The 25700-nt window shown below is 42.4% G+C and overlaps 2 protein-coding genes, 1 long non-coding RNA gene and 1 pseudogene across 5 annotated transcripts in view; 2 read left to right on the top strand and 2 right to left on the bottom strand.

Moving 5' to 3' along the window:
• The window catches only part of SLC35F3 (solute carrier family 35 member F3), a 462095-nt gene extending 441251 nt beyond the window's left edge, over positions 1-20844 (top strand). Inside the window, exon 8 of the mRNA XM_077894469.1 lies at positions 15139-20844. Within this exon, the coding sequence (XP_077750595.1) occupies positions 15139-15266 (128 nt within the window). The 3' untranslated portion in view covers positions 15267-20844. The remainder of the gene's footprint in view (positions 1-15138) is intronic.
• LOC144312124 (uncharacterized) lies at positions 1770-21555 on the bottom strand. The gene is made up of 4 exons (XR_013377564.1): positions 20590-21555; positions 20293-20431; positions 16922-17047; positions 1770-2624 (listed from the first exon to the last, which is right to left on the bottom strand). It is a non-coding gene; the product is annotated as an uncharacterized LOC144312124 (long non-coding RNA).
• On the bottom strand, positions 9024-12155 carry LOC144311977 (ADP/ATP translocase 2 pseudogene; annotated as a pseudogene).
• COA6 (cytochrome c oxidase assembly factor 6) overlaps positions 21545-25700 on the top strand; it is a 37213-nt gene continuing 33057 nt past the window's right edge. For 2 of the 3 annotated variants that reach the window (XM_077894473.1, XM_077894475.1), the window contains exons 1-2: positions 21545-21703; positions 22104-22262. In XM_077894473.1, coding sequence (XP_077750599.1) covers positions 22119-22262 — 144 coding nt within the window. In that variant the 5' untranslated portion in view covers positions 21545-21703; positions 22104-22118. The other variant, XM_077894474.1, reaches the window with a different exon arrangement.

Genomic DNA, 25700 nt, shown 5'->3' with positions numbered 1-25700 from the left:
CCACCTGTGAAGCCATCTGGTCCTAGACTTTTGTTTGTTGGGAGTTCTTTTATTACCAGTTCATTTCATAAGTAGTACTGTAAGTCTGTTCAGATTTGCTGTTTCTTCTTGATTCAACTTTGGGAGATTGTGTTTCTAGGAATTTATCCATTTCTTCTAAGTTGTCCAATTTGTTGGCATGTAATTTTTTATGGTGGTGTCTTATAATCCTTTTTATTTCTGTGATATTGATTATTAATTTATCTTTTTAATTTATTTTATTTATTTGAGTCCTCTTTTTTTTCTTGATGAGTCTGGCTAAAAGTTTACCAAGTAAAAAGTAAATTTTGAAAAGTTACTCTTTTCAAAAAACCAAATCAGGGCTTCATAGATCCTTTCTATTGTTTTTTAACCTATATTTCACTTATTTCTGCTTTAATCTTTATTTAATTTCCTTCCTTTTGCTAGCTTTGGGCTTTGTTCCTTTTCTAGCTCTTTTAGTTGCAATATTAGGTTGTTTATTTGAAATTTTTCTGGTTTCTTGAGGTAGGACTGTATTGCTGTAAACCTCCCTCTTAGAAGTGCTTTTGCTGCATCCCAAGGATTTTGGACCATTGTGTTTTCATTTTTATTCGTTTCCATGCAATTTTAAATTTTCTCTTTTATTTCTTGGTTGACCCATTCATTGTTTAGTAGCTTATTGTTTAGCCTCCATGTATTTATGATCTTTCCAGATCTTTTTCTTGTAATTGATTCCTAGTTTCATACTGCTTTAGTTAGAAAAGAAACTTGATATGATTTCAAATTTCATAAATTTATTGAGACTTTTTTTGTAGCCTAACATGTGATCTATTTTGGAGAATGTTTCACATAACATGCACTTATAAAGTAGTGTGTTCTGTTTTGGATAAGGTGTTCTGTATATATCTGTTAGGTCCACCTGGTTTAACGTGTCATTCAAAGCCATTGTTTCCTTGTTGATTTTATGTTTGGATAATCTATCCATTGATGTGAGATGTTTAACCCCTCTACTATTATTGTATTACTGTCAGTTCCTCTCTTTATGTCTGTTAATAATTGCTTTATGTGTTTAGATGTTCCTATGTCAGTTGCATAGATATTTACAATTGTTACATCCTTTTTTTGAATTGTTTCCTTTTATCAATATTCAGTGCCCTTCTTTGTCTCCTACTACAGTCTTTATTTAAAGTCTATTTTGGGATCTCTGGGTGGCGCAGCGGTTTAGCGCCTGCCTTTGGCCCAGGGCGCGATCCTGGGGATCTAGGATCGAATCCCACGTAGGGCTTCCGGTGCATATTGCCTACTTCTCCCTCTGCCTGTGTCTCTGCCTCTCTCTCTCTCTCTCTGTGACTATCATAAATAAATAAAAATTAAAAAAAAATAAAGTCTATTTTGTCTGATATAAGTATTGCTACCCTAGTTTCTTTTTTGCTTCCATTTACATGGTAAAATTTTTTTCCAGCCCCTCATTTTCAGTCTGTACATGTCTATAGGTGTATATGTCTTTAGGTGTAAAGTGAGCATCTTCTAAGCAGCACATAGATGAGTCATCGTGTGGTTTTTTTATCAGAGCATTTAGTCTATTTACATTTAAAGTATTTATTGATAAGTATATACTTATTGCTATTTTATTAATCGTTTGATTTTTTTTCTTGTAGTTTTCTGTTCCTTTCTTTTTTCTTGCTTTCTTCCCTTGTTTCTTTAATGTTATGTTTGGATTCCATTCTTTTTGTATTTTGTGTATCTGTTGTAGATTTTTAAATTTGTTTTTTTTTTTTTTAGATTTTTAAATTTGTAGTTACCATTAGATTTATATCTTATGTGTATAACAGTCTATATTAAGTCAATGGTTACTTGATTTTGAAGACATCCTAAAAGCACTAAATGTTTACTCCCCCCTCCACATTTATGTATATCATGTGTTTATATCTTTTTATTTTATGTATCCATATTGATTTATTTTTGTAGATATAATTGATTTTACTGCTTTTGTGTTTTAACCTCCATATTGGCTTTATAAGTGATTAATCTGTTTGCTTTTACCTGTGAATTTTTTTACTTTCATTAATTTTCTTCTAGTTATGATCTTTTATTTCAAATCAATCCTCTTTAACATTTCTTGTAAGGCTAGTTTAGTCGTCATGAATTCACTTAACTTTGGGAAACTTCTTTAAAAAAAAAAAAAAGTCGGTTCAGGCGGCGGCTCCATGGGGAGGAGGCTGCGCGACCCTGGGAGCGGGATTCCAGCAGCGCAGGCCCCGGAGCCCAGGGCGCGGGGGACACAACCCAGGATCCTGCGCTCCCCCTGGGACAGGCAGAGGCCAGGAGGGCCAGGACAGCAAGTACGCTCCTGCCAGTGGGCGCCCCCGAGCTGTGCAGATCTTCGCCGGCGCGAAGCGAGCATCCAGGCCCCTGCGGACTGCGGGAGCTGACTCCAGAGCTGGAGAGCTGGCCGCCATCACTGTAGTTTCTCCTCCTGGTGTCACCTGGTACCTGGGACTGAGCAGGGATGTCACAGGATAAACAGCTCCCACTGAGCCGTGCACCTAGCAGGGGGCTGGGCAGCTCCCCCAGGTGCACACACCTGAGAATCAGCACAGCAGGCCCCTCCCGCAGAAGACCAGCTGGAAGGACAGGGGAAAAGCAAGTTATTGACCAAGCAGTGCTGGAAAGTTTCAGGGGAAGTCGAGGGATTTACAATATATGGAATCAGAGGATACTCCCCCTTGTTTTTTGTTTTGTTTGTCCCCTCCCCCTTTTTTTCCTCTCTTTTTCTCCTTTCTCCAGTACAACTTGTTTTTGGCCACTCTGCACTGAGCAAAATGACTAGAAGGAAAAACTCACCACAAAAGAATCAGAAACAGTCCTCTCTCCCACAGAGTTACAAAATTTGGATTACAATTCAATGTCAGAAAGCCAATTCAGAAGCACAATTATAAAGCTACTGGTGGCTCCAGGAAAAAGCATAAAGGATTCAAGAGACTTCATGACTGCAGAATTTAGATCTAATCAGGCAGAAATTAAAAATCAAGTAAATGAGATGCAATCTAAACTGGAGGTCCTGACAATGAGGGTTAAGGAGGTAGGAGAACGAGTGAGTGACATAGAAGACAAGTTGATGGCAAGAAGGGAAGCTGAGGAAAAAGGAGAAAAACAATTAAAAGATCATGAAGATAGGTTAAGGGAAATAAATGACAGCCTCAGAAGGAAAAATCTACATTTAATTGGGGTTCCAGAGAGTGCTGAGGGGGCCAGAGGGCCAGAAAGCATATTTGAACAAATCATAGCTGAGAACTTCCCTAACTTGGGAAGGGAAACAGGCATTCAGATCCAGGAGATAGAGAGATCCCCCCCCCCTAAAATCAATAAAAACCACTCAACACCTTGACATTTAATAGTGCAACTTGCAAATTCCAAAGATAAAGAGAAGATCCTTAAAGCAGCAAGAGACAAGAGATCCCTAACCTTTATGAGGAGAAGTATTAGGTTAACAGCAGACCTCTCCACAGAGACCTGGCAGGCCAGAAAGGGCTGGCAGGATATATTCAGGGTCCTAAATTAGAAGAACATGAAGCCAAGAATACTCTATCCAGCAAGGCTCTCATTCAGAATAGAAGGAGAGATAAAGGGCTTCCAAGATAGGCAGAAACTGAAACAATATGTGATGACCAAACCAGCTCTGCAAGAAATCTTAAGGGGGACTCTGTAAAAGAAAGAGGAAGGCCAAGGAAACAATCCACAAAAACAGGGACTGAATAGGTTTCATGATGACACTAAATTCATATCTTTCAATAGTAACTCTGAACGTGAATGGGCTTAATGACCCCATTAAAAGGCACAGGGTTTCAGACTGGATAAAAAAGCAAGACCCATCTATTTGCTGTCTACAAGACACTCATTTGAGACCTAAGAACATCTACAGCCTGAAAACAAAAGGTTGGGGAACCATTTACCATTCAAATGGTCCTCAAAAGAAAGCAGGGGTAGCCATCCTTATATCAGATAAATTAAAGTTTATCCCAAAGACTGTAGTAGGGAGATGAAGAGGGACACTATATCATACTTAAAGGATCTACCAACAAGAGAACCTAACAATCATCAATATGCATGCCCCGAATGTGGGAGCTGCCAAGTATATCAATCAATTAATAACCAAAGTTAAGACATACTTAGATAATAATACACTATTACTTGATGACCTGAACATAGAGCTCTCTATAATCAACAGATCTTCTAAGCACAACTTCTCTAAAGAAACAAGAGCTTTAAATGATACACTGGACCAGATGGATTTCACAGATATTTACAGAGCTTTACATCCAAACGCAACTGAATACACATTCTTCTCAAGTGCACATGGAACTTTCTCCAGAATAGACCACATACTGGGTCAGAAATCAGGTCTTAACTGATACCAAAAGATTGGGATTGTACCCTGCATATTTTCAGACCATAATGCTTTGAAACTAGAACTAAATCACAAGAAGAAGTTTGGAAGGATTTCAAACACGTGGAGGTTAAGGACCATTCTGCTAAAAGATGAAAGGGTCAACCAGGAAATCAGAGAAGAATTAAAAAGATTCATGGAAACTAATGAGAATGAAGTTACAACCATTCAAAATCTTTAGGATACAGCAATAACAGTCCTGAGGGGGAAATACATTGCAATACAAGCATCTATCCAAAAACTGGAAAGAATTCAAATACAAAACCTAACCTTGCACCTAAAGGAGCTGGAGAAAAAACAGCAAATAGAACCTACACCCAGCAGCATAAGATAGTTAATAAAGATTCTAGCAGAACTCAATGAAATAGAGACCAGAAGAACTGTGGAAGAGATCAACAAAACCAGGAGTTGGTTCTTTGAAAGAATTAATAAGATAGATAAACCACTAGCCAGCCTTATTAAAAAGAAGAGAGAAAAGACTCAAATTAATAAAATCATGAAAGAGAAAGGAGAGATCACCACCAATACCAAGGAAATACAAACGATTTAAAAAACTTATTATGAGCAGCTATACACCAATAAATTAAGTAATCTAGAAGAAATGGATTCATTTCTGGAATACCACAAAGTACCAAAACTGGAACAGGAAGAAATAGAAAACCTGAACAGGCCAATAACCAGGGAAGAAATTGAGGCAGTCATCAAAAACCTCCCAAGACACAAAAGTCCAGGGCCAGATGCCTTCCCAGGGGAATTCTATCTTTAAAAAGACACAATACCTATTCTACTAAGCCTGTTCTGAAACATAGAAAGGGATGGAATACTTCCAAACTCATTCTATGAGGCCAGCATCACCTTAATTCCAAAACCAAACAAAGACTCCACTATAAAGGAGAATTATAGATCAATATCCCTGATGAACACAGATGCAAAAATTCTCAACAAGATACTAGCCAATAGGATCCAACAGTTCATTAAGAAGATTATTCACCATGACCAAGTGAGATTTATCCCCAGGATGCAAGGCTGGTTCAATACCTGTAAGGCAATCAATGTGATTGATCATATCAGCAAGAGAAAAAACAATAACCATATGATCCTCTCAATAGATGCAGAGAAAGCATTTGACAAAATATAGCATCCATTCCTGATCAAAACACTTCAGAGTGTAGGGATAGAGGGAACTTTCCTCGACATATTAAAAGCCTACTATGAAAAGCCCACAGCAAATATCATTCTCAGTGGGGAAACACTGGGAGCCTTTCCCCTAAGATCAGGAACACGACAGGGAAGTCCACCTCACCACTGCTATTCAACATATTATTAGAAGTCCTAGCCTCAGCAATCAGGCAACAAAAAGAAATAAAAGGCAAATTGGCAAAGAAGAAGTCAAACTCTCGCTCTTCGCAGATGATATGATACTGTACATAGAAAACCCAAAAGACTCCACCCCAGGATGGCTAGAACTCATACAGCAATTCAGCAATGTGGCAGGTTACAAAATCAATGCCCAGAAATCAGTGCATTTCTATATACTAACAATGAGACTGAAGAAAGAGAAATTAAAGAGTCAGTCATATTTACAATTGCACCAAAAAGCATAAGATACCTAGAAATAAACCTAACCAAAGAGGTAAAGGATCTATACCCTAAAAACTACAGAACAGTTCTGAGAGAAATTGAGGAAGACACGAAGAGATGGAAAAATTTTCCATGCTCATGGATTGGAAGAACTAATATTGTGAAAATGTCAACGTTACCCAGGGCAATTTACACATTTAATGCAATCCCTATCAAAATACCATGAACTTTCTTCAGAGAGTTGGAACAAATCATCTTAAGACTTGTGTGGAATCAGAAAAGACCCTGAATAGCCAGGGGAATCTTAAAAAAGAAAACCATAAAAAAAAAAAGAAAAGAAAACCATATCTGGGGCCATCACAATACCAGATTTCAGGTTGTACTACAAAGCTGTGGTCATCAAGACAGTGTGGTACTGGCACAAAAACAGACACATAGATCAATGGAACAAAATAGAGAACCCAGAAATGGGCCCTCAACTCTATGGTCAACTAATATTCGACAAAGCAGGAAAGACTATCCACTGGAAAAAGGACAGTCTCTTCAATAAATGGTGCTGGGAAAATTGGACAGCCACGTGCAGAAGAATGAAACTAGACCATTATCTTACACATACACACAGATAAACTCAAAATGGATGAAAGATATAAATGTGAGACAATAATCCATCAAAATCCTAGAGGAGAACAGGCAACACCCCTTTTGAACTTGGCTACAGCAACTTCTTGCAAGATATATCAATAAAGGCAAGGGAAACAAAAGCAAAAATGAATTATTGGGTCTTCATTACGATAAAAAGATTCTGTACAGCAAAAAAAAAAAAAAAAAACACAGTCAACAAAACTAAAAGACAACCTACATAATGGGAGAAGATATTTGCAAATGACTTATCAGATAAAAGGCTAGTATCCAAGATCTCTAAAGAACTTATTAAACTCAACAGCAAGAAACAAACAATCCAATCTTGAAATGGGCAAAAGACATGAACAGAAATTTCACCAAAGAAGACATACACATGGCCAACAAGCACATGAGAAAATGCTCTGCATCACTGGCCATCAGGGAAATACAACTCAAAACCCCAATGAGATACCACCTCACACCAGTGAGAATGGGGAAAACTAACAAGACAGATAACAACAAATGTTAGAGGATGTGGAGAAAGGGGAACCCTCTTACACTGTTGGTGGGAATGTGAACTGGTGCAGCCACTCACGAAAACTGTGTGGAGGTTCCTCAAAGAATTAAAAATATATCTGCCCTATTACCCAGCAATTGCACTGCTGGGGATTTACCCCAAAGATACAGATGCAGTGAAACGCCGGGACACCTGCACCCCGATGTTTATAGCAACAATATCCACAATAGCCAAACTGTGGAAGGAGCCTCGGTGTCCATTGACAGATGAGTGGATAAAGAAGATGTGGTCTATGTATACAATGGAGTATTACTCAGCCTTTAGAAATGACAAATACCCACCATTTGCTTCAATGTGGATGGACCTGGAGGGTATTACGCTGAGTGAAATAAGTCAATCAGGAATGGCAAAACATTATATGGTCTCATTCATTTGGGGAATATAAAAATTAGTGAAAGGGAATAAAGGGAAAGGAGATAAAATGAGTGAAAATATCAGTGGGGGTGACAGAACATGAGAGACACCTAACTCTCTTGGGAAATGAATAAGGGGTAGTGGAAGGGGAGGTGGATGGGGGGGTTGAGGTGACTGGGTGATGGGCACTGAGGGGGGAACTTGATGAGATGAGCACTGGATGTTATACTATATGTTGGCAAATTGAACTCCAATAAAAAATTAAAAAAAAAAAGTTATTTGGTTTCACAGGCTACTAAAACAATATTCTCATTAATATAAGGACTCTTATATCTAATTAATGTGTATTATTTCTTTAGTGATTGCTTACTTTAAATCAGCAATTTTTATTTTTCCTGTTTTTCAGATTTGACATTAATTTCTATGTTGCCCGTTCCACATGGACTAATGCCTGTATCTTGCTCCCAAGCAAAGATAACTCTATGTACATCTCTTATTTAGAACACTGGTCTTCCAAGAGGGGTGTGTAGGCTGTAATAGATGTATAATATGCTTTTTAGGGGATCCCTGCATGGCTCATTGGTTTAGCACCTGCCTTTGGCCTGGGCATGATCCTGGGGTCCCGGAGTTGAGTCCTGCATCAGGCTCCCTGCGTGGAGCCTGCTTATCCCTCTGCCTGTGTCTCTACCTGTGTGTGTGTGTGTGTGTGTGTGTGTGTGTGTGTCTCATGAATAAATAAATAAAATCTTTTTAAATAATAAAAATAAAAAGTTTATTTTTAATTTTTTTTTTTTTTTTTGTAATCTCTATGCCCAACATGAGTCTCTAACTCATGACCCCAAGATCAAGGCACATGCTCTTCTGACTGAACCAGCCAGGGGGCCCTAGGAAACTCTTTATCTCTCCTTTTCTTCTGAGTGTTAATCTTCCTGGGTAGAGTATTCTTGTTTGCGAGTTTGTTTTCCTTTTAGCCCTTTGAATATATTATGCCACTCTCTCCTGGACTGCAAAGTTTCTGCTGAAAAATCAGCTGATATCCTTATGGGGTTTCCTTTGTGTGTAATGGATTTCTTCTCTTGCTGCTTTAAAACTTCCCTCTTTATCATTACTTTTTGCCATTTTAGTTATCACTTGTCTTGATGTAGAGGTCCTTGGATTACTCTTGGTAGGGGCTGTCTGTGATTCCTGGATCTGGATGTATGTGTCCTTCCCTAGATTAGACAAGTTTTTAGCTATTATTTATTGATATAAGTTTTCTGCCCCCTCTTCTCTTTCCCTTATTCTTCTGGGATCCTTTTAATATGAATGTTATTGTGCTTGATGATGCCACTGAGTTCCCTGCAGCTATTCTCATTTTTTAATTATTCTTTCTTCTTGCTGTCCAGTTTGGTAGTTTTCCATTACCTTGTCCTCCAGATCACTGATCTGTTCTTCTGCCTCCTCTAAACTGCTATGGATTCCCTCCAGTGTTTTTTGTTTGTTTGTTTGTTTGTTTGTTTAGTTTTAGTTATTTTTTTCAGATATTTTTTATTTCTTCAAATTTATTTTTCAGGAATGACTGAAAAAAACATAATTGAGTCCCATCAAAATGGAAATGGCTTTACAAGAAAACTGGTCATATGAATATTACTGCTTCACATTTTCAACTAGTAAATAGTTGCTGTTGATAAATAGTCAACAGTCTGTCAAGAATGCTCAAGATATGTTATATAATACAGCATGCCTGTTCACAGGGGCAGGAGAGACCTAGAAAATAACTTATGTAAACTTCTTGATTTCATCAGACAAGACAAGCATAAAAGCACCACCATGACTCTGAGAACACTGGCATATGTGCCCTTGAAAAAAGCTTTGGCTCCTTCATCATGAGCAATCTTCCTCTAGTAGTCAAGCTTGCCTGTGTACATGACGTCAGTTACTTTGTACCCTGACTGTATCAACATATGGTGATGAACAATGTCAAATTGATGGGAAGTCAACCCAGGAATCACTGCTAATATTATCCAACTGATGAAGATATGAGTATTCTTGGGACCTGGAAGCATTCCTTTGCAGTGTCATATATACCAAAGTATAGCTCGGTAGATGATAATACTCTGCACAGACACATTAAAGCCTTGGCACAGACCCTTAATCCCATCAGATTTGTAGATCTTAGCCAGACAGTCACCACGGTCTCTGAATTCCCTTTCAGCTCCAGCTTTGCCTACTCAGTAGGGGCAAAATCAAGAGGATACACAAAATGCAAGGATGTGGCCAGTGGCACCACCTGACACTAGATTCCTTACAAAGTAGCACCAAAACTGGGTTCTCTTGTCCACATCACCCTAGAAGATCTGCTTGTATTTATCTTTGAAGGCAAAGTTGAGAGCCTGAATGGGAAGTATCTGATGACACTGGCCAGGTTATCATGTCAGAAGGAGAGGATTCCCTGCTCCCTGGGTATATAAGCCACGAAGTCTATAATGCCCTTGTATTGCTTATCTGTGGTGATTTGCTTGCTGGCATACTCCATCTACAACAGCAGCTTGACATACTTGATGGGTACTACTGTGGTCTTGGAGATGGCCGTGACTACTTCACCCACCAGGAAGTCCTTAGCAAAGGACACAGCAGCACCTGTCCTGTTGAAAAAGGAGGTGGGCTACTGCCTAGTTATTGAATTCTTCATGGTCTGATTGGTTCTGTTTTATATTTTCTCTGTCTTTGTTGATGTCTCACTGAAATCTTCCACTGTTTTCTCAAGTCAACCATTACTTTGAATTCTTTATCAAACATATGCCTCTCTATCACTCAGATATTTGCTGTGATATTGTCCTGTTTTTCATTTGGGACATATTTCTCTATCTCCTCATTTTGTCTCTCTGTGTTTGTTTCTATGTATTTAGGAGGTCAGCTTTGCCCCCTGGTCTTGAAAGTCATGGCCTTGTGTAGAAAACATCCTATGGTGCTCTTAGCACAATGCCCCCTAGTCACCAGAACCAGATGCTCCAGGAAGGTCTCCTAAATGGGCTGCATGCATTCTACTCTTGTGGCTGAGCCACATTTGCATTCAATCCTGTCTTCTAGAATGACTTGCTTTGCCCATGGAGCAGGGTCTGATCCTTGCACTGTTGAGAGGTCCGTTGGAGACCTCTGTAAGCTCCTCAGTGGGTGGGGTCAGCAGTTGGGCTAAGTGTCTGAAGTTAGCCTTTCTGCTGCAATTGTAGCTACACCAAACAGCAGGGCTTTCTCTTGCATGGCCAGCTTAAAGGTTCAACTCTTGGAACTGCAGATCTACTGGTGAGTTGAGTTATCTCTGCCTCTCCCTCAGTCTTTAGGGTGGCACTAATCCCTGCAGGGGCTGCTTTCAGGGTGTGGGATGGGTGCCTGACTAGGTGGGTTGGATGGAGTGGGGCCATAGGTGAATCCAGCGGCAGGTCATATGGTGCTAGCAAGCTCAGTGGAGAATGTTAGGGCTGATTCTCACAAGTGTGTTGCTACCTAGTAGGCTGGGGTAGGAGAGAAAAGGCAACTACCAGCATTCTTGTTCTTGGAGAAGTCTCCTAAAGATCCCTGTCCCTCCAGCACATGTTCTGAGATTAGTAAATAAGTCTCCTTTATGTATATATACCTGAGGTGCTTTTCAAACTGCTGCTTCTGTGCTGTGCCTCAGGCCAGGTTATTTATTATGCTGGCTCCTAAGAGCATGGACTCAGTTTCCTATCTCACTCTGGCTCTCTTGGAGTTAAGCCTGCTGATTTTTAAAATACCTGGAAGTAAGCCTTGCTGATCTTAAAAGCTTCTGAAGTTAAGCCCCACTGATTTCCAAAGCCAGATGTTATGGGGACTCATCTTCCCGGTGTGGAGCTCCAGTACCTGGGGTGGGATCTGCTCCTCTTGCTTCTCTGTTTCTCTGCACCTGCAATGTCTCACCTGGGATTTGGATCACAGCTGCATCTCCCCCCCCCTCCGATGCCCCTTCCTGTGTGGCCTCATCTCTAGGATTAGCTGTGGAAGGTCTGTTCTGCCATAGCCTTTGGCTCATTTTCAGTTTGTTGCAGAAAAGTGACTGTTAGCTCAGCGTGTCTGTGGGATGAGGTGAGCTCAGGATTCTCCTCCTCCACCAACCTCCTCCTGTCTCTTGTGAAAATACTTATTTAGCAACATAATTTTGCTGAAATGATGGCAAGAAAAATGTATTTTGTAAAATAAATATCTACTTCTGTATAACTTACATATCACTGAAATATTTATGCCTTCCCTCCCACCCCAAACTCGTATGTTGAAATCCTAACCCCTGAGAAGTTGAGGCCTTTGGGAGTTGATTATGTCACAAGGGTGGAGCCCTCTTGAATACAACCAGTGCCATTATAAAAGAGATCCCATAGAGCTCCTACCCTCTGCCACGTGGGGATACAGAGGAAGTCTAAGACCCAGAAGAGGACCCTTACCTGAGTCTGCTAGCACCCTGATCTCAGACTTCCAGGCTCCACAACCATGAGAAAGAATTTCTGTAGTATTCTGTATTCTGTTATAGCAGCGCAGACATCCATCCACTGGACCTCCAGATATGTAATAATTTAATTTATCCATCTTTGACATTTTTGCACTTCTTAGTCATATAAAAATCATATATTTAAACATATTTCATAATGTCACCATACGAAGCTACATTTGTCAAGGTAAAGGATAAAACATATTTTGTTTTTAGGTTGATTCATAACTTTTACTAGCTATGTGGAACATGGGCTTCCATTTGTCCCAAGTGACTAGAAACAGGCCAGGATAGCCTGGAATAATTTAAAATATATTTGTAATCCTTATGAATGAAAATATATTACAGCCACCCATTTAAAAACAGATTCTCAGAGGGGATTTTAAAATGTCACTGTGTGCTACACATAGTAGGTAAAATGACAGGGGAAAAAGAGGTTAAATATAAGCGATTGAAAAATATATATATACTGAGGAAATGCTACAAAAAAGAAAGTAGATGAGATAGTATTAGATAATGTAATAGAATTCAAGGCCAGAAATATTAACTGCATATATATGGACTTTATATTGGTGGAATATATAATTATATACACCTAACAAGACAGCCATCAGCTGTTATAATAGTTTCAAAATATAAGAAGAGAAAAGGCAAATTCATAATTATAGTGATATATTTTAATATGCCTCTCTGAGTAATCAACAAATAATTCAATAAGAGAAATGTATGGGGTTTGAGCAAATAACCCAGTAGCTTAGCAGTCTAGATGGGTGATAGAATCATAGATACACAAAGAGGTACATTTATGCATATGTGGTAGGTAGGTAGGTAGGCTGACTGATTTACCCAGTGGGGGCTATAAATATTACAAACACCCATGGATTAATTTGAGATCTTACATCACATGCAGCAAGAATGGAATGTTTGAACTGGCATTGGGATAATAGAATGAAGGAGGTAGGGGCAGATTTCCATTTAAATAGGGAGATCTGAGGACTGCCTGGGCGCCTCAGTCGGTTAAGTGACCAACTCTTGGTTTTGGCTCAGGTTGTGATCTCAGGGTCATGAGACTGAGCCCCAGGTCAAGCTTCACACCTTGCCCACAGTCTGCTTGGACTCTCTCTCCCCCTGCTCTCCCCCTGTTCTCTCTTGCTCTCTCTCATTCTCTCACCCTCTGTCTCTTTTTCTAAAATAAGTAAGTAAATCTTTAAAAAATGAATGAATGAGTGAATGAATGAATGAATGAATGATAGGGAGCTCTGAGTAGGATTTGGTGATCAGTGACTTGCAAGGAACAGGTGGTTGAGAAGAGACATTCTGGGCAGAAGGACCTGAGGGACCAGCCTGCGCAAAGGTTCTAGAGTAGGGAAGTGCTTAGTGAGTTTGAAGACAAGTAAGGCAGCGCTTAAATCCCTCTGACAGTGCCCTTCACATGTGGGTCTCTCTGCATGAAATACCCTCTGCCCCCTTCATAGAAAATGTCCACACATCCTACAAGGTAGGCTCAGAGTTCATCCTCCATGAAGGCCCTTGGTTCTCCCAGGAAGAATGTGTCCCTCTGTCTTTCATGCCCACAGCACTTGGCCCATAGCTCAGTCTCTGTGTATATCACATTGTGGCTTTTGGTTTTCATGTTTGACTCCCACCACCAAACTAGAACTAATAAAAGGCAAGGACTTAGTTCTGCTTCCCAGTAGGTCAGGCTCAGTACCTAAGACACTCAGTAAGTATTTATGGATCAAATGAAAGATGTCCTGTATTAAACACTACAATTCCTCTTTTTGCTACTCGTTTCCTGTCTTTCATGCAAACGTCAGGTGTGTTCCTGAGCATCTTCCATGTCTCTGTATTATGAAGAGCAATTGGAAAATTATCAATCCCTGCTCTGGTAGAGCTGAGAGGATCGATACAGGTGTGATGGGAGGAGAAAGGGTAATTAACAGCTCTGTTAGGAAAACACAGAACGGATGTAATCTCCAATCCCTGAGATTTCTTGAATAATCTCCATTGGCTGAGTCTGGCAGGATGTATGGGATTGGCTGCTGAGCCGGAAGGAGAAAGGTATCAGGGTGACACAGAGGTAAGAAGTAGTAAAGCCAGGGCAATGAGGGTGTGGGTGCAGGGCCACAAGGGGCCCGAGTGAAAGAGCAGAAAAGAGTGGGCCTAGCCAGGGCAGCTGGGGTTGGAACCCCCTCACCTCAAAGTGAGGCCCAGAGACCAAAGGGCTGTTTGTTCTCTGGGAATGGAGCCACACGATGCAGGCTGCACTTTGACAGCTTTGTCTGGGGGTGCAGAGTGGGGTTGATGGGAAAGAAAATATGGAGCTCAAACCATACAGGATCTGTTCCCCAAGGCCCTGGGTCCTATGGGGCTTGGCAGCAGCCTGAGATCAGGACTGCATCACTCAGCAACCCCAAACCCTACTGAGCATGTGAAATGTGACTAGTCCAAGGTAAAACACGTTTTAAGTTAAAATACACGCTGGATTTAGAAGGCTTAGCATGAAAGAAAAGATCTTATTAATTACAGAGTGAAATGATATATATCATTTAGATTTATTAATTAATTAATTTATTTATTTGAGAGAGAGAGTATATGGGGAGGGGAGAGAGAATATCCAAGCTGACTCCCTGCTGAGCATGGAAATGGACCCAGGGCTTGACCTCAGGAGCCAGACATCAGGACCTGAGCTGAAACCAAGAGTCAGTCGCCTAACTGACCAAGCTACCCAGGCACCCCAATGATAATATGTTAAATCTATTGGGATAAAGGAAGTGTATTACTACACTTAGTTTCACCCAAGTCGTACTTTGTTTATGTGGCTACTAGCAACTGTAAAATTACATGTGTAGCTTGACTTATGCTTCTCTTGGATAATGCAGCTCTCTATTAAATGGGGATAATTGAGTGCCTACTTCCATGGGTTGCTATAAAGATTAAATGAGGTCATAATTATAAAAGGTTTAGCCTGGTGCCTGACAAAGAGCAAATGGTCACAAAAAAAGAGGACCACCAAGCTATGACTGCACAGTGTATTTCATTGCCGCTAACATCCCCATTTTTGTTCCCACATTTCTGCAGCTTGGACACCAGGATGCACCCTACAGTTGACAGTGGAGTCACCTGTTCCCAGTTATAAAACATATTTGTCCCTGCCTGTGTACCCAGGTGCCCTGCGCTTCTCTTCCTTTAAATCCAAGATCAAATGACCCCTAAAATATCATAATATTAATGACTAGCACTTATCTTTTTCTTTGTCCTATAACTCTTCTCTATAATACTAACATATAGAATTTCTTTATGTTTGTTGCTTATTGTCTCTCATTTAGACTGAGCATTCCATGTTCATCTAGGTGGTTCTTTGCTGTCTCTCGAGCCCCTAAGACAGTGCTTGGCACACATTGAATAAATGAGCAAATGGCGATGCCTGGGTGGCTCAGTGGCTCAGCAGCGGTTGAACATCTGCCTTTGGCTCAGGGTATGATCCTGGGGTCCTGGTATCAAGTCCCACATCAGGCTCCCTGCAGGGAGCCTGCTTCTCCCTCTGCCTATGTCTCTGCCTCTCTGTGTCTCTCATGAATAAATAAATAAAATCTTTTTTTAAAAATATGAGCAAATGAATGAAATCCTTTTATGTGATAGGCATTGTTCTAAGTGTTTGGCAGGTATTATTTCATTTAACATTTACAAGAAACCTAAGGTAGATATTACTATCATTCATATTCTCCATTAAGGAAACCAATGTATGCAAAGTTCCAGTCACCTGTCCACGGTCACACAGCTTGTCATCAGGGGAGGTAGGATTCAAGCCATCTGGCCCCAGAACCTACACCTTTATCTGGTACACTTTGCTGCCTTTCCAATAGCTCCTACTCTGGTTCGTTAGAGGACAGTATGGCCTACGTCTTCCACTAGACTGAGCTTCTCAAAGGCTGAGACCCATTCTCATTTGTCCTTTTCCCCCACAGCCTAGCACTGTGCCTGGCACTGAGCATGTGCTTCATGTCTCTGAAATAAGCCAGCTATACGAATATGGAGCAAGAAGCATGAGAGAAATTTCACAGGTTTCTAACTGGCAGACAAAGGACCAGTGAAAAGGAAGAGCATAGAATGGGAAACTCTTATGGAGAGAGGACATTATGGGTCCAATTTTGAGCTTATTGGAGTAATGGAAGGACAGTCCAAGAGGGACTGGGAAAGAGAATAGTGGCCCAAAGTTTCCTTTAGGACAAAAACGTAGACTCACAGGTCTTTCTGGCAGAAGTGGTATCTGAAGCTAGGAGAGTGAATCAGCCTGCCCAGGAAAACAGAGCAAAGGAAATGCAAGCAAAGAAAAAAATGAAGAAGGGAAAAAGATGGCTCCTTGGAGCATAGCTCTAGTTCATGGAAGGAAAAAGAACAGGAGCTGGTGCCGAGATGCAAAGGAAATTCAGAAGGGTCTCTGCAGCACCGCTGAAGTCAGAGGATCTTTCCCCAGTTTCTGTCCCTGTGTAGGTGTCTGTGACACTGTTTTGTAAAACAGTACAGATTATAAATAAAAAGTCCGTGGGCAGCAACTGAAAAACAGCACCTATATTTTCAGCGCTCCCGGGTCTGTCTGGCCCTGCCCAGCAGTGATTTGAGGGATCTACTCAGTTCTGACTGGAGCTGTACCCACAGGAAGTTTTCCTCTGGGTGGCAAGAGCCAGCACAGCCCTCCTCCCACTGACTTCTCTCCGCCTCCTCTCTCCTCCAGGCAGGTTGGGAGACTACACGCCCATGGTGTCAAGACAACACATTTGATATCATCTTTTGGCACTCCCTTTCTTACTAGCCCACAGCCTTCCACATTTTATAAGGGGAATCTAGCCTTTGCAGTTCTTACCCTGCATTGTGTTTTTGTTCATTTGCCTTATTGGCATCTCAAAATTTCTCTTTCCTTAGTCGTTTTGGCTCTGTTGGAGAAATCCGTGTTTCTCAGTTGGTGAAGCATGGACTATTGATTTTTCACCTAGAAGAGCATGTAAGATATTAAATCTATTAAAAATATAGTAGACACATTGTAAACGATCTGGGCAATCATTATTTTTACCTTTCTGTATACTAAAGATGACCTTTTTCAGACTAAACAATTACTCTATTTGTTTAAAAAGTGTGACATATAGGAGGGCACCTGGGTGGCCCAGTTGGTTGAGCATCAGACTCTTGGATTTGGCTCAGCCCCCACGTTGGGCTCTGAGCTCAGTGGGGAGTCTGTTTTAGATTCCCTCTCTCCCTCTCCAAATAAATAAATAAATCTTAAAAAAAAGAAAAGCTATGTATCATTCATACAGAAAACTGGATAAAACACACTTGTACAGTTTATTTAAAGAATAATTATAAAACAAACACCCAAGACCAGAAACAAAACTTTGTCAGCGCCTCAGAAGGTCCCTGTTCATTTCATCCTGATCATATCCCATTTTCCTTTTGTTAATGATTTTACTACTTACGAATGTATCCAGGATAGCTGAGTTTTGCAGTTTTTGGACCATAGGTAAGTGGAAATACACAGTATCTATTCTTTGTTTGACTTGCTCTTTTTACTCAATAGGAGATATATTATTGTAAATAGCTAAAAATGCTCCTTTCATTGCTGCATATTTCAGAATATGACTATACCATAATTTATTTGATTGTTGGTATAAGTTTGGGTTGTATGTTGTTTTTAGCTATAACAAAGATGCACATGTATAAGTGACTGTGCAGAATAGAATTTGAGTCAGAGTGAATGTATATCTTTAATCTTTAAATGCCACACTCTTGTCCAAAGTATCAATTGTATCAATTTATAGTATCATTTGTGTATGAGGATCCTTCCTCTTCATCCTTCTCAAACTTGTTACTAATTTTTAAATTATTATTGGGTCTGGTTGGTGTCTAACAGTGTTGCATTGTGATCTGAATGCTCATGTTTGTGGTTACTAACAAGGATGTATGTATCTTCTTATATTGCTCGTTTGTATTTCCTCTTTGGTACTAGCCCATTTAAGCCTTTTGCCTATTGTAAAAACTATATTTGTCTCTTTCTTGTTAATCGCCAAGTGTTCCTTATATAACCTGGGTACCAATTCTTTGTCTTACAAACTTCCACGTTGTGGTTTTGTCTTTTCCACTTGCTTTATGGTATTATTTGGTAAACAAAAGTTCTTAATTTTAATGTAGCTGAATTTATTGATCTTTTCCTTTATGGCTAAAAAAATTTTTTTTCTTGACCCCAAAGTCATAAAAATATTCTTCCGTAGGTCCATGCATTTTATCTGACATTCTTGGAGCCAGATGTGTTTTGTTCTTTGGACATTGGAAAGGTACTACTATGGAACACATACAACATATTTATGTAACATTCTCAAAAAGAACTGGGAGACCACGTATACTCAAAAACCAATATTTAAACATTACTATTTCTGTAGCAAAACCTATGTTACCTAATATATAAATAATGACTATAAAGAGCTTCCTATCACTAAGCCACATTTTTCACCTAATGAGTTCCAGAGTTTGGTGTTTCTGAAGTGTGGGGATTTTGTAATCAGTACAGGTTATGGCAGCCTCATACAGTAAGGATGGAATTACTTTAAAGTTTAGAGGAAACCGCTGGTGGTGACATGGACCTGGAATTTGCGTGTGAAGATTCTTTCCTACTGATTTAAATTATGGTTTAAGAAGATTCATATTTTCTACTCTTGAGTAAGCCAGTTGTTTTTCTTGAAATTTGTGCATTTGTCTAAATTTTTTTTGTCTAAATGTTAAATTGTTTATAAGATGTCCTTTTTTGACATATATAGCTTTCATTATTGATATAGGTTCAATCTCTTTTATTGTTCAATACTAAGATATTTATCAAAATTGACTAATAGACTAATAAAATTACTAGTCTTTTCTTAAGAAAAAAAAAAAAAAAAAACGAACTTCCGGATTTTTAAACCATTGTGTGCTGTGGTCTGCTAGAGGATTGGCTCTGAACATACCAAAACAAAACACCAGCCTGTTTGTTGATTTCCATAGAGTGAATATTATCATGGACAACTTCAAGCCACTAATTTCATGTTAGTGGCCATGGAGTAGGGGAAAGGTATGCACAGTTGATTCTTCAGAGCCAGTAACAGATGGTTTCCCACGCATTGCTTTTGTTACCCATTTCGTTCATTCCTGCTCTTAATATTATTTCTGTCATTTTACTTTTTGTTTTCCTTTTTCTGACTTCCTGAAAAGGGATGTTTAGCTAAGGACTTTTTAAGCCTCTTTTCTAATATATTTTGGGCTATAAATTTTCCTCTATGTCTTGTTTTAGCTGCATCTCACAGGCATCACTGTTGTATTTTATTGTTCACCTCTTGTTATCATCATGACTCCTTCTCTGACCAGGATTTATATGGATTTGTTATAATTCTTTATTGATTTCTAGCTTAGTTGTGTAATGGTCAAAAAACATGCTGAATGATTTCAATCTTTAAAATTTATTAAGACTTGCTTTACAGCTAAGGATGTGGTTGATTTGGGGATGTTTTGCTTTCAAAAAACATACATTCTAATTTTGGTTGTGTTCTGTGTATATTCATTAGGTCAAGTTTATTATTCATATTATTCAAATTTTCTGTATCCTTACTGATTTTTCTTGTCTTAAAAATCACTGAGAAGGCTTATTAAGGTAACCTGACAGAATCATACTTTTTTCTTTGTAACTCAGTCAAGTTTTACTTTATTTATTTTACATATTTATCACTATGTATAAACTTAAAAATTTAAATATACTTCTTTTTTCAACTCAGAAGTCATCCAAGACCTTTTTATATGTTGATTTCCATAGAGTGAATATTATCATCATGGACAATTTCAAGCCACTAATTTCATGTTAGTGGCCATGGAGTAGGGGAGAGGTATACACAGTTGATTCTTCTGAGCCAGTAACAGATGGTTTCTCCCACATTGCTTTTGTTTCTCATTTCATTCATTCCTCCTCTTAATATTATTTCTGTCATTTTACTTTGTTTTTGTTTTCCTTTTTCTGACTTCTTGAAAAGGAATTTTTTTTTTTTTTGTATCTCATCAGTCATACTTAGCAGATATTATCTTTCTATAAACTGCCCTTGGTAGACATAGTGCAAAAGAAATGAGTGACTCTGGTAAAGATAACACATTCTACTACCCTATAGAGTCCACTAACTTACAGAAATACTAGCCATATTGTAGAACATATGTTTGGTGGTACTTAACTTCATATAGCTGCTCTGAAAATCTGCATATATTTAATTTGGAAAGGATCAAACACGAGCACTGAATGCGGAGCTGTACATTGTCATGAGTTTTATAAGCACTTCAGACCTTCAGCAGGACTAGATGATGCACATGGAACCTGTTAAAAAAAAGACCAGACACCAGATGACTAACTGACCTTTATCCATAAATGTACTTTTAAAGATTCTTCTCAGACTTATCAATTTGTTTATATATTTGAAACAACATCCGAAAGAAAGAAAGAAAGAACGAACGAACGAACATCCTTTTGGGCACCTGGTGGCTCGGCTGGTCACGCGTCTGCTTTCCGCTCAGGTCCTGATCCTGGGGTCCTGGATCCAAGCACATCTGGCTCCCTGCTCCACCGGGAGCCTGCTTCTCCCTCTCCCCTCTGCCTACCACTCTGCCTGCTTGTGCTCTCTGTCTCTCTATTAAATCAATCAATCAGTCAATCTTAAAAAAAAAAAAATAGCATCCTTTCAAAATATCTGGAGCAGCTCTTTTCATTCCTTTTTACAAAATACCTTGGTGTTTGAGAAGTAAAAAAGCCATGAGTAAAATTTTCTTTTAAGGCAACTATTTATTTTCTCCATTCCCCTGACCGCCTTGTACTGCCTTCCACAAGTTTCAGATCTAAGTCCACAGATCCCGCCTGTAAACTCTCCTCAGGCTCCCATCTTAGCTGTCACATCGCTGCGGGATGGAACGTAGGTTTCACATTCCTTCCCTAGACATCTCCAAATCTTCCATGCAGAGAAGCCACTGGAGTTCAAGGTAAGGTGACGACGTGGAGAAACGAACCAGGATGAAACCTCTCCCGGGGGACGAGGAGGTCAAGGCCTGGGGCTCGCAGCTTGGTTCACTTTCTTGCAGACCCTCGCGGGTCGAGGGCCCCCCGCCCACCTTCCTCCGACTCCGCTGCCCCCCCGCCACGCGCGCGCACCGCTCCGCAGGAGGCTCCGAGTTCGCGGCCTAACACTCTCTAACGCTCGGTCCGGCTCGCGTCCCTCGGGCGCAAATTTCCACCCCAGGCCGCCTTGTCCAGCAGGGCTCCAACGTCAAGCCTTCCGGGCGGCGCGGGGAGAGACACACATAGAAAATTAGATTCCCGAAAGCACAGTCCCTCACAGCGGCTAAAAGCCTCGGGGAGAAAGGCGCCGGCCCGCCGGTAAGGCCGAGGCCGCCGGAGCCGCGACGCCGCCCCACCCGGCCTCCACCTCCGCGCGCCCCAGGCCCCGCCCCCCTCGCCCGCCCCGCACGTCCGGACGGAAGTCGGCCCGTAGGAAAGACAGCGGGGCCGGAAGTCCCGCCCTCCCAGCGCCGGGAACGGGATCCCGTCAGGGTCACCCCGAGTCGGCGGCGGATTCGCCGCTGGAAGTGCTCTTAGGTGGTGAGTCCTGCGCCGTTTGAGCCCCCACCGGGCGGGGCGGGGCGGGCCTCCGGCGCCAGGACGGCCCCGCACGCGCTCCTTTCCCCGCGTGTGGGTTTCACGACCGTCTCCTCCCGTCGGCGCCGAGGGGAGCCTAGTCCGGGCGGCCGTGAGTGCCTGCCGGCAGGTGGGCCCGGCTGGTCGTGCCCCGGGCGCGTGGGTTCCACCGGGAGCGGGCGCCGCGCTTCCTGAGCCCCGGGCGCCAGCGGCCCGGCTGCGTGTGGGAGACGAGCCTGGAAAGCGAGCGCCCTTACGGTCTCGTGAGCTTAGACGTGGTGGATCTCAGGCGCTTCGTCAGCGTCCCTGGGTGGGGAGCGGGGGCCGCTTGTCCTCGTTAACGCCGGTGCTGTTCTGGCTGCAGCCCGAGCCCTCGGAAATGGCGGCCCCGACCATGAAGGAGAGGCAGGCTTGCTGGGGAGCCCGGGATGAGTACTGGCGGTGCTTAGATGAGCACACGGAGGACGCGTCCCGGTGCGAGAAGCTAAGGAGCTCGTTCGAATCCAGCTGTCCCCAGCAGTGGGTAAGGCGCACGCGGGCGCGTCTCGCGCTGTCCCCGCGCGTGGGGCTCGGCGTGTGCGGGAGGCGGTGGAGGAGGCGCGCGCCGCGCGAGGGCGTGTGAGCCGCGGACCAAGCCCCGCTGAGGCCTCCGTGATCAGGCCGGTGGTCGGCGAAACGTCCCCTGACGTTTTACAGGTTTGTTTCCAGTGATCTTTAGACAGTAACCAAAAATTCCGATCCTCCCAGTTGGTAGATTTCTCCAGGATCTTAAGAACAATATTTAATCTTGGGCGAGAGTTGGGCAATTCACTGGCGTAGAGCTACTGTCAGAAATAAAGCATTCCCTGTTGCCCACCCAAAATCGTATGGTCATTTAACCGAAATATTAGGAGTGGCTTAGGAAGTAGGAGGATGTTCCCATGATGGAGCTGCCCCCAGCTGCCCGCAGCTGCCCGCAGCGCCTCCCTGACAGGTGTTCCCCTGCTCTGCGCGGCACGTCCTTCCTCTGGGAGAGGGCTGGAGAGGGGAACTCACATTGAGCCCAGGGAATGTCCTGTTTGCAGTGCGTGACACTCGTGTATCCACGTCCTTTCAGGTGTCTGGTTTGCTCTCCGTTTCGGGGGGGAGGCCTCTGAGGGTCAGGGCACATCTTGTTCAGTATTGGTCAGAGGCAGAACTGTGATTCTGAGTCAGGCCCGGCTGGCCGACCTAAGGTTTAAACCTGAATTTGTGCTTTTCTTCTCCGTCATGCTGCTGCAGAGTATGCCACAAAGCTGTGAGGACAGCTCACCTTACAGAGGACACGGTTTAGGGTCTTCACGGTCACACCTCACGTTTCTAGATGACGTGGAGGTGGGGTGCAGGAGACCACGAGGGGTGGGGGTCATCCTGGAGGGCTGCACTGGGAGTGAATGCAGTCAGAAGAGGTTGCTTTAGACTAAGTCTTCTGTAAAATAGCATAATGCAACCGATCTCATGGGATTCCTATGAAGATTCAGTGTCTTACTTGACTTAGAAACAGAAACCTGTTAACTATGGGGTTTTGTGATTGCACTGTATAATGATTTAGGCAAAAAATGTTATACATCCCTGGTTTCCCATTAGGATTGATGCACCGAGAACTCGTGATTTAAGAAGTAGGTGGAGAATGTGGGCGCTTGGGCTGACGCAGACCCAAGTCCTTGAGTGGCCTTTACTGCCTGTGCTTTCCTTTTCTCACTGGGCTCTCCAGCCCCTTGGTCACTGAGAGCAGGGCAGGACAGGGGCCGTGGGGGCCAGGGTGTTGGTGGTGGATTGTTCTCACCCCATCCCCACATTTTCCCAGGAGAATTTTGTCCCCGTGAGACTTGACTTTTGCCAGCCTTGCCATGATTTCCCACTCAGGTGACATGTCATAATTATGTGGAGATTTTTTAAAGAGTTGTGTGCTAGACCTCACCTCAGATTTACTGAATATCTAGAAATAGAACTTGAGCTTTTTTTTTTTTAAACTTATTTTTTATTGGTGTTCAATTTACCAACATACAGAATAACCCCCAGTGCCCGTCACCCATTCACTCCCACCCCCCGCCCTCCTCCCCTTCTACCACCCCTAGTTCGTTTCCCAGAGTTAGCAGTCTTTACGTTCTGTCTCCCTTTCTGATATTTCCCACACAGTTCTTCTCCCTTCCCTTATATTCCCTTTCACTATTATTTATATTCCCCAAATGAATGAGAACATATAATGTTTGTCCTTCTCCGACTGACTTACTTCACTCAGCAGAACTTGAGCTTTTGAAACAGCTCTGGCTCTACAGGTGATTCTGATAACCATGGATGGGAATCTCTGTCTTAACCGCTCTGTAAAGTCACACTTCATCCTGTTTTTAGCCTTTCTCTCTCCTTGGAAACTCCCTGCTTTCTCTCGAGCCTGGTGATTAGCAGACCCTCCCACTCCCCTACTTTCTGGGCAGCTCCTGTTCTCTGTATCATAAAGGATTTTTTACAGCCAGTCAGTTGCTTCCTTATTCTCCGTCCCTTCCACTTGGCACTGGCTGAGTGCCATGCCCAGGGGGCCGCACCGTTCCAGGGTACTCTGTCCTGGGCATAGCTCATTTACTGAGTATGTGCTTTGAGCACTTCAGAGGTGTCCTCCAACTCTGCTGTTCCTCATGGTAACTGTCACCTAGTTTTGCAGACAAGGACACAGGTGCATTGAAATGAAGTCACCATTAAGTGCAGAGCCTGGATTTGAGCTCGGAGGTCTGGACCTCATGCTTTTCCTTTCTCCACATATTCCCTCCTGGACCTGTCATGCAAGAAGAGGATCCATGAAAATAGCCTGCACAAGCCGCATGGTGTCCTAGAAACTTAGTCATAACTGTAGTTATTTAAATACAAAGTGCTATCTCCTTGGATGCCATTATGATTCCTTCCCCTAGTCTTCCTCCTCCATGTCTAGCGGCCATGCCTCTTGGGGAACTATCCTGTGCATCTCTTAAATGCCAGGGCTCTTCTAAGCTGTTCACTACCTCAAGGCAATCTGGTCTCAGGTGTTGATGCTTAGCCTGCAGCTCCAGCCTGGCCCTTTCTCCAACCAGAGGCACTTGCTGAGCTAAAGCTGCTTAACAGGTTCAGATGTTTAGGTGCTCACAGGACTAACTCTGACCTCTGCATATATGAGACTGAACGCTTATCCATCCTATACCCAGCAGGCCTCTCGTCTGTGCTCCTAACCTCAATGAAAGACACCAACATCAGCACAGTCCCAGAGGCCAGGGCCTCTGCCTTTAACTGAGTGAGCATCCTCAGGAGGGAAGCAGGACAACACAGCAGCCCTGCAGTGGGGGCAGGCCCAGGTTGTTTAAGGAACAGCAAGGAGAGAGTAGCAGAAGTTAGGGTCAGAGAGGTGATAGGAGGCCAGGGCCAGTGGTATTTACTCGGAGTGCTATAGGAAGCTACTGGAGAGCTCTGAGTTTGGCAGGAAGGGTACCTGGGAGGATACAGAGGGAATCCGTGGAAAGGTGGTGGGGTCAGTGGGTTGTCAGCATTAGGGTCCTACAGAGAAAAGGAAGAAGCAGTGATTGGAGAATTGGTAGCCAATTCAGAATGGGAGGATTAGGGAGAAGCTGGTGAGGCCAAGACTACGCTGTGATCCTGGGATGAGACAGGTTGCAGGACAAGATCACTGACGAGGTTAAGGAGCTGAGAGATCCAAGCTGCAGGACTGACCATGCGGACATGGAGCCATGCAAGCAATAGGACAGGAGTGCTGGTTTAGTGAGCAGTCTGCAAAGCTGTAGCGGACCCCAACTGAGGAGGGAGGCAGTGTAGCAAAGTGTTCCAGCTGACTTCAGCTTTTGATAGTGTTGTGTTTGTTGTAGGTGTTTAGAACACTCTCACAGTTCTTCCATAGTGTTCCTTCTGAGCCTGCTCCCCCCTCACCTATGAGCTCTGCTCAGAGATTGCCTGTTGAAGTCGT

Source organism: Canis aureus, chromosome 4, assembly GCF_053574225.1.
Source record: "Canis aureus isolate CA01 chromosome 4, VMU_Caureus_v.1.0, whole genome shotgun sequence".
Taxonomy (NCBI): Eukaryota; Metazoa; Chordata; class Mammalia; order Carnivora; family Canidae; genus Canis; species Canis aureus.
Note: the sequence above shows the minus strand (reverse complement) of the source record. Positions and strands in the feature narration are given on the sequence as shown.